We start from the raw sequence: 9,266 nt of genomic DNA on the forward strand, positions 1-9,266 counted from the left end.
TTCTATTTATGCTTGTATAAAATAAGTTGCTCAAATGATTATGAGTTGCTCAAATGCATCTTTTTTTCCTTCCCTACGCCCATGAGTATAGCATGATGAACGCAAGTTATGACAGTATGGTTGGATGGCTGGTGAGAAGTACAAATTTTGACATGAATTTAACAATGAACAGAAGTGCAAAACCAACTGTTAAAAGACATAATACGGTTAGATGGTTGGTGAGCCAATTTCAAATCCCATCAGTTTTGGAGTTCAAAAGCATGAATCCTTGTTGATCAGGAGAGCTACTCATCAATTTCTTAGGAATATATACATATGATAGAGATTGAGGTCATAATGGTTTAGTAGAGGCTTCCTGTATATAAACAGTGGCTTCATCTTCTGACAGCTGCTTTCCCAGTACAAGTCCTCTCACCAAGGTGTCTGCATATTCTTTGGCTGGAGCACAAATTGGTGTCTTCCCAGATTTAAAGTCCTCAACATGACCAACAGTGCACCTGCATTTTTAACCAAAGTGTTTGTAAGACATGCCTGGAATAGAAGATGCAAAATGTGGGAAAACAAGCTTACGTCATTGTCAGAATTGGAATATCCTTCTCCTTCCCCAAGTAAACAACGTTATGGTACCAACCATCCTGCAGGAAAACATTTGTTTGGATTCAAAAAACGTTCCACTTTCAAAAGTTGACTCGGAGAAGTTGTACTTTAGGGGTGCGTTTGGTATGCAAGGGGTGATAGTGAGGTAGGCGGTGGAAAGTTGTAGGGTTTTATTTTGACATGGGTAGTTTAGTAATTTATTTATCTTGTCTGATCACCTTGATTTTTGTTCCCCATATCTTGTCCCAATCTAATGTCGTGCTAAACATGGGACAACGAGTTTTTGTTTTGTCCTGTCTCGTCCAGGCCCAACGTACCAAATGCACAAGCAAGATAAAACTTAATCAATGAGAAAGCCATGTACTGACTTATTTGGGGTAATGAATGAAAAGGGGAAGTGTGAGATATGGAGCCTGACCCTGGATTGTATACTAGACTACAACTTGGAGGAACAATCCATCTTGAGTTGGCGGGAGGTGTCGGAGGGAGCCAGGATGGTGGGTTCTGCAGGGCATTATCCCTACCCAAATTTTGTAAGGAACGATTATGATAGTTAGGATTATAGTTATCTTGTATATGTGCTATCTGATTTTCTTCATATAAATGCAATTGGTCTTATGTTGATATATCTACTATTGTTATAATAAGAATTCTAGCAACAACTGTAGATGTGAAATTGTTAAAGCCTGTAAAAGCTTTGTATATGGGGGTGTCATATGCTTATCAACCCTAATTAGAAAATGTCAGAGAGGTTGCAGCAAGGAGAAGCCATTTTGGTTCAGATAGAACAGGAATCCTGTTTTACTTCTATGTTCTGGATGTCTTCAAGTTTGAATTTTAATGGCTAGAAAAATAGTAGTTTTCTGAAAGTTGTATTCTCATAAGGGTAGCAAAAAGAGAGGTTGGCAAGAACATTTTTGGGCGTACCTTGAGAGCTTCCAAAGGAATGTTCTTTTCATTTTCGATGGAGTCTAAAGCATTCAGATCAAAGAAAGGAGAACTTGTGTCTGTAAGGACATTCTCCTGAAGCAGAACATCGTTAAACTGCTCAAGACTGCATGATAAATCAAATCCATCATGAGAAAGATATACAAAAGAAACTGAAAACTAGAGCAAGTTTCAGCAGATCTTGCATGTCAAAATGACAGAAACATGAACACAATTTAAGAGAGAGATATTAACAATCACATACGTGATCCTATAGAGGCACATATAGGTTTTCTCCTGATCGCTACTTGCAGGATGAAGGAAAGCAACCCCTCCAGGACCCCAAGTAATTGTACTCTCTCGACCAAAGAATAAACGGTGAGGAACGATCTTCCACAGGACCTCCTTCGGCTGGCTTTTGTCTACAGCCCCTTTACATGGCCTTCGCATGCCTTCGGCCTAGAAAATAAGTGATAGCGTTAACAGAAAACCAAGAACTAATAATGCTAGGCACAGTTATGAGCTCATATAACAAAAGGGTATCAAGCAACTCGGAATATATCCCAGTCTGGGAAATTTTAAGCAGCCATATTATCTTCTACAGTATTGATACTATGCTTTCTGATAATAAAGCCAGGATTTTCAAAGATGGAACCAAATAATGACATAAATTTGAATAGGTTAAGAGGTTTGCATTCTTATATCCTTCATCGCTTCATCTTATAATCAAGCATAACAATATTAGGCATGGGGCTACTTTACCTGGCCACCTTCTATATAACAGCGGAATCTTGACTCACTCATGTTTGATCCAAAAGAGGCATACCAAACATCAATTTTTGATAACTCAGATCTCCAAGCTGGAGAAGCAGCAGCAGCTTGACCTAGATTTAGGTTGCAACTTACTTAGATTAAAGAAAAATAAAATAAGAATTAAGGGTTTATGGAAGCAGACTGGAGAATTTAACCTGCATCATGAGCATCATCGCTAACTTTCAGTTTTGAAAGTGGTATTGTAACATCCTCCTGAAGATCCTCTGATAATGTATTTGGACCATCATCATACTCATCATCTGACTGCGAGCTATATATCTACAACCCCATGATTGACATAACAAGATTCAGGAACAAGTGTGTTTCAATGACCCAGTTCATTGTTCCCATTTCATATGAATTCTTTATCTACAAGAATTACAAACTAAAACTCTCCATCTTATAACAACACACTACAAGTTTCTAATGTTAAATTTTAGCATTTGTACACTCTGTCCGTCCCAAAAATAGATGAGCCTTTTGCTTAAAGCAACGGTTAGGGGATTATTTTTATTGTTTTGATGCGTTCATCACTGAAAATGGCTGTTAACATAAAATCAATAAGAATCGAAATTACAAACCACTAATAGAAAAATATCATCTTTTGATAGATCTTATTTGAAGATTGAGCATTTATGGATGAAATGTGAATGGAGAAACAATACATAATTACTCAAGATAAAATTTTAAAGATTATGACGAGATCTTTGAAAAAATGTAGAATTGTAAAACATCTTCAAAACACAACCCCAAAAGGATGTAAATATTGCTAAAAGGGTTGGAGAAAATAACAGGCTCATGTAATTATTGAAAATATGAAAGCCAAAAAGAGTATATTTTGACTAATGGCCATCTGTCACTCCTAAGTAACAAGTACACCTTGTGTTTTCCGAAGAGTACTGCTGGACATAATCCCAGAACCTCTCATATCCCAACATCCAGAAGACCAAACCTTTTACATACTTCTCTAGTATATAGACAATCTCACAATGGTAGTCCCTTCACCCATGAAACTTGCAAAATCTGATATGTGACATAGTTTTTTTAAAAGTATTTGACTATTTGTAAAATGTATGAACTTTCATCAATGTAAGGGAACCCTGTGGATTCAAATTTATATCATCAATGTTTTGCAATGACAATAAGAAAATAGGTAACTGTAACTAGAGAACTTTCAAATAGTAGACATATGCAATATTTGACTGAGTGTACAATGGTCAAGCCATTTGATGTCTCATCTTGTGACCCTATTATAGGCAATAGTTTAAGGCAACCCACTTAGGTGATAATTAATAAGTAGGACCAACTTATTGGAACAAATGAAATGTAGTTACGATTTAAAACATACATGACCTATATGAGGAAAACGCAAGCGTTACCTGAACTTGAGGCGTTACTCTACTTGGCAACTTCTCAGGCAACTTCTCTGCAAGTACCGGCCAAAATGCACTTAATTCCTCACGAACCTGACCATACGTAAGTTTTGCCTCAGAACGACAAATAGCTATTACGCGTAAGAGGACATTTGAAAATTTTCCAAATTGAAATAGTATTAGCAACTTAAAAATTTACAAAATTTAAGATTGATGGATACAGGAGCTTACCGCCTTAATCACACTCCATGTGGATTCAAATGGATAAACCTCAAAGGATTCAACAATAGGTTTGTCTTCTAGCAGCATTTCTACACAAGCAAGTACTGAATTGGCTAAAGAATTGAGATTGTATCCTCCTTCCAACGCCATAACAATCTTTCCCTTGCTAAACTCCATCAACTATACAATGCATCAAGCAACAGAAATACCATTAAGATATTGGTTCCAAGAAGTTTTTTGTTTTTTCTTGAAACAGAGGTAAGTAACCTAGACCTTCATATACAAATGGGAGAAATAAGGAGTGAATGAGCGTATGATAAACACAATATCTAAGAAGACACTTTTATTATCACTTATTTTAGGACATGCTCTAGTAATGTAAACCTCGTTTTTGGATTCTAACCTTCTTCAGCATTATAGAATAACCATGTGGTGTGATACGGCAGCCTCCTAGAGGATCGCCAATGGCTGCTCAAGAATACAATTAAAAAAAGGTTAAAACCCTCAAGAGAGGAAAAGAAAGATGGGATGCAGCACGCAAATGCTCATCTAATCTGTTGACAGTCCAAAAATGTTCATGCAAATGCAACCATCAGGGGCGAAAGGAAAATACTTCATCTGTTTGTCAACAATTATAAAGATGTAACATTTTAAAGACAGAATTATCATGAGACAGGACATAGAAAAAAATAACAAGATAAAAAAAAGAAAAATCTTGCCAATGCAACCAACACAAATAAAAGAGCTGCATATTTTTATTTTTTTATAGGCATGTAGACATAATCTAGAAGAGAAGGCCACGACTCTTTCACTGCACATACCAACCAAATACAAATAAAACGAACAAACATACCTAAGGGTTAAAGGAACAGTCTACCATATAGACGATATTGTTTTATTGTTAGAATTTTCCAAACAGAAAGTCTTCTATGCCACTAGGACTCCTAGAAAAATTTGTTCAGCATTAACTTTTCCTTTTCCAAAGAAAAAAAAAGGTGAAATGAAATTTTTGTCGGTTGTCTATCATCACACATACAGTCTCCAACCATGATCGAAATTATCCTACCTTTTATTTGCCCTATAATATGTATGTTAAGACATTTCCCCTTTCCCCTTTCCTGTGGGATAATTTACTCTTTGGGTTTGGATTCAAAATTGGGTAATTCACATCAAAGTATGGTCAAATAGCTATAAAGCAAGTAGTAAACTCACAGCACACTTACAAGCCCGACCAAGTCTATTACAGAAATGCTGGGGCCTTATCAATAGTATAAAGTCATTTGCAACACAATTAAGAACTTTATTTAATCATGGGTGATAATTGGAATAATTTTGTCATGTTTATTGACAGTTGGTGGAGCTGACCTGCATCAAATCCTGCCGAAATTAGAATTATGTCAGGGTTAAATTCTCTTGCAACTGGGATCAATATATAGTCCCAAACTGCATTATAATCTGCATCTCCACACTGACCATTCTCCCAGGGAACGTTTATATTATATCCTGCACCTGGTCCCTCACCCATCATGATATAATGACCATCATCACCAGCAGGATAAAAACTCCCAAACTCATGCCTGCATTTTTGCAATGTATTCCAAGAATAAGCATGACCGGAGATTGAATGATTTACAAAAGAAAATCTAAGAATGAGTAACCCAATTAGTGGTGTACCGGTATAATTGAAATGCAAATGTGAGCAAGAACACAGGGATGACACAAAAAAATTAATAAGCTATCCAGGAGTAGTTTATCTTAATCCTATGAGAGGAAAACTTCCAACTGATGCAACAAGGGTGTATAAGAATACAAGTTATAATTTGTATGTCTCATGTACCTGTGAACAGAGAAGAACAGCACTCGAGAGTCCTTCCAGAACATCTTTTGAGTGCCATTTCCATGATGGACATCCCAGTCAACAATTAATATTTTTTTGATATCCAATTCCTACAACACAAGAAGATATAACTTCAGTTAATGCATAGCTTACAGACAATTGTTGATCGGACAACCTGTATTCATTGATCAAGAATTTGGACATCTGTGCTCATAAGCATATGTATGCACATTAATGGTATAGCAACACATATAGGCTATAGGTCTCACTTTTTGGTTAAGAAGAAAGCTTGTTGCAATTGCAATATTGTTGTATAGACAGAATCCCATTGGTTGATTTTCTTCTGCATGGTGTCCAGGAGGTCTAACAATTGCAAAGGCAGAGTTAAGCTCCCCTTTTGCAACTTTCTCAGCAGCCTGTTAAGCAAATCATCTATTATTGTTTTTACAATCAAGCAAAGGATACCATATAACAGTTGCTTAGAAACATGTAAATCATAAAACAAGGAAATGTATCAGAGCTTAAATCATGGTAAGAACATCAAGACCAAATTGCACTGCTGCTAATCATTGATGGTGGGCATCCATAAGGAGGCCCCAGGTTCAAACCTGGGCACCACCACTTACTACTGATTCACGTGACTTATCTCTCCCATGATGGTCGTGGGACCGATGCAGTGGGGGTGCCCCAGAGGGTGGCATCTATCCTTTTTTAATCCCAATAGTTCATGTTTTTATTATTATTGAGAAATAAGTTTGTAAACTATCCTCTTCTCTGAAACAACTTACTGGAATCAAAAGAAGGATAGAACTAGAACTCCTGTTTTCCTTGTGTTCTTCACAGGCGCTCGCTGGATGAATCACTCATCCTGCTCCTAGGGTAAGGAGTCTTCTGTGTGTTAGAATATTTAGAGTAGACCATCTATTCTTTGATGCTAAGGTAGCGATTTGATTAAAAACAGAGCATGCATTCAAGTTATAAGTTTGATGGAGCATAGTTGACCTGGCGAGTGCGGTCACTAGGTAATTAGCTTTAGTGTAAGTTAATGCGATATAAGGCACCTGTATATGGTGAATTACTTCATATATCAATTCCCATTTATAGTATACCATATATAAGAACAATATAATTGTGTAAATAGTAGTTGGTAGTTTAGTAGTTAGTAGTTTAGGGGATTGGTTGAACTATTTCAGTCAACAAAAATTTTAGACAGCCCATCAATTGTGTGATTCATGGAAGTTTCCTTGATGAACAACATGTTGACAAAAAACATGATATCTGGAATATGTCTGGCAAAACTTCCTGTTCAGTACCAATATATTGCGAGGAAAATAAGTGGTAAGGAAATATATGTGTTGTGATAAAACTTCAGGGATGTAGATCTGAGCTTCTCACCTCAAGCACAGATCCAGCAGCAAGATAAGCAGCTTCTGATGAACCTTCATTAAAATATATTGAATTGTATTTTGCAGCCACCCTGTTTCTTTGTGGGGCCAGCTTTTTGGAGCTTATAGTCTTGATCAAATTAATGTGATTATTAGTATGAACCTCAGCTATATATGTGTCTTTCACTTCTTTGGCATTAAAGACCACACATCTGAAATACAAAATAGCATGCAAACTAAATCATGAATACATCTGAAAATGACCAAACAATGAAGTTCTGTACCTGAGGGGTTATTTCCTCATCAGTTGAAATTACAATGGTTGTAAATAAACGATATTCAATACAAACAACACTTTGATAAGCCATTGCAGCATTTGGAAAGGGTGGAAAAAGAAAGACTTGAAGAATCACCACAAATAGCAAGATAGGTTTCCTGTGTCCCCCAAAAAAGTATTATCTCCATAGTACAAAAATTAGAGAACTTTTTGGTGAAGCAAGTCACTGTTAGAATTAAGATTTTGTTTTATTTAGTATTACAAAAATTGTGGGGAGTATGATTTATAATAAAAACTAGTACCAGAAACGAAGCTTCTCGGTTTGCTAAGTCTAAGTAAATTAATGCTAACATTTAATTCTTGAAACAATTGGTGTAAACTTAAAAAGTCATATTTGATATGTGGTAACAAGGAAAATAAACAAGATGAAAAAATAGCCCATATAACTACGTAATATTTTAGCCCAAAATTAAAAGCAGCACGCTCCAAAGTCCAACCAGCTTGCATGAAAAATCTCGTATCAGATGACATACCCATTAAAAAACAGATCTATCAGAAAGAAAAATAACAATTGCAGAGAAACAAGCTGCAAACACCTGCTAAGTTTAATACAGCAAGTCCTGTGGATGTGAACACCAAAAATAGAACTGATGTGCCTGACATAAAGGATCAATTTGGCAAATAGTTTTGGGCGTTTATGATCACGTTCTGGTAGATGTGGGCAGGGTCCGGATCAGTCCTAAAAAGTCAAGTCTGGTCTAGTCAATGGCAAATCGTTGTGTGCGTCTATTGATCACGTTCCATTTGGGCTGCAATCCTGCAATGGTGGGGGTGTTCTTGAAGCACAATTGTGTCTCAAAATTCAGAAACTGACAGTTTCATAGCAAGTAACTTGTAGCTGTTGATAGAATCAAAAGTTTTAAGGGATTGCTTTGATCTTCAAGTATAAAATTTACAGACAGCATAAGAATATACAAAGAGTTCAAATTTGAGAACAAATTCATGTCAGTGAAGTCACTTCCAAACTTTTACCAAAAGCCACAATAAACGGCTTACGACGGCGTATCGAGTATGAAAGAAGTCACCTCTGTGGAATTCCAGCAGACACGAGTTTGTTCCAAATAGCACGAATACGATCGGGGTTTTCCGGATGGTCTTCGCCTCTAGGTGTTGAATGGTTACACATCCGTTCATCATATACCAGGCCAACACGACGTTGTTCTCCGGATACCAATGATGCAACCTGAGTTCCACTTCCATTGCTGCTACCGGACGGAAAAGCCATTAACAAGCTTGTGATCAGAGGTAGAGGAGAGTGCCAGTGAGCGAGTGAGGGAGATTTGAATTTTGAAAGAAATTAATGGAAGCTGTGTGATTCGTCCTCCCTCCTGCTAAAAAGCTAATGATTCCGTTCTGTTGTTTGTGTGACCTCACCAATTTGGGGTTTTATTTATTTTCGATTTCGTCCTTTTATTTTGAATATTTATATCAATATTATCTTATAAATCAGATTTATCAAAAATCTTAAAAATAATTTTTAATACATAAATTATTATACATTTATATACAAAGTCTTAAAAACAACTCATAATGCATTAAGTACTATTACTTTATACATTCAGTATTAAAATCTTTTAATCTATAATTAAAATAACATATAATACAAGTTCTCAATGCATATTACATTTTCTTTTCATTTTCTTAAGATACTTTTGACACATTTCACTCATGTCTTCATCCTCTCATACCTTTATATCTTCCAAATGTAAGATTCAAACTGATATTCACCATGAGTTATTAAAAGTTCTCTCATTCATCTCTCATTCAATTGCTCT

At 36.2% G+C, this 9,266-nt stretch overlaps 1 protein-coding gene across 1 annotated transcript; it reads right to left on the reverse strand.

Annotated features, from left to right (window-relative positions):
• Window positions 1-219: 219 nt before the first annotated feature.
• LOC112509310 (histone deacetylase 5) lies at window positions 220-8,890 on the reverse strand. The gene is made up of 14 exons (XM_025114194.1): window positions 8,517-8,890; window positions 7,165-7,366; window positions 6,039-6,185; window positions 5,770-5,879; window positions 5,298-5,509; window positions 4,336-4,400; window positions 3,942-4,112; window positions 3,717-3,803; window positions 2,493-2,616; window positions 2,287-2,408; window positions 1,790-1,983; window positions 1,525-1,651; window positions 571-635; window positions 220-497 (listed from the first exon to the last, which is right to left on the reverse strand). The coding sequence occupies exons 1-14, from the start codon at window positions 8,714-8,716 to the stop codon at window positions 332-334; spliced, it is 1,992 nt and encodes a 663-aa protein (XP_024969962.1). The 5' UTR covers window positions 8,717-8,890; the 3' UTR covers window positions 220-331.
• Between the last annotated feature and the right edge of the window lie 376 nt (window positions 8,891-9,266).

Source organism: Cynara cardunculus (genome assembly GCF_001531365.2).
Source record: "Cynara cardunculus var. scolymus isolate 2C chromosome LG 3, CcrdV1, whole genome shotgun sequence".
NCBI classification, from domain to species: domain Eukaryota; kingdom Viridiplantae; phylum Streptophyta; class Magnoliopsida; order Asterales; family Asteraceae; genus Cynara; species Cynara cardunculus.

What these genes read in the sequence shown, in the direction of transcription:
- LOC112509310 (XM_025114194.1), bottom strand. Translation starts at nt 8,716, where the DNA reads ATGGCTTTTCCGTCCGGTAGCAGCAATGGAAGTGGAACTCAGGTTGCA. An exon ending in CGATGATGCTCATGATGCAG is followed by an intron (nt 2,409 to 2,492) that starts GTTAAATTCTCC and finishes ACCTAAATCTAG; the next exon opens with GTCAAGCTGCTGCTGCTTCT. An exon ending in ATGTGCCTCTATAGGATCAC is followed by an intron (nt 1,652 to 1,789) that starts GTATGTGATTGT and finishes TTTATCATGCAG; the next exon opens with TCTTGAGCAGTTTAACGATG.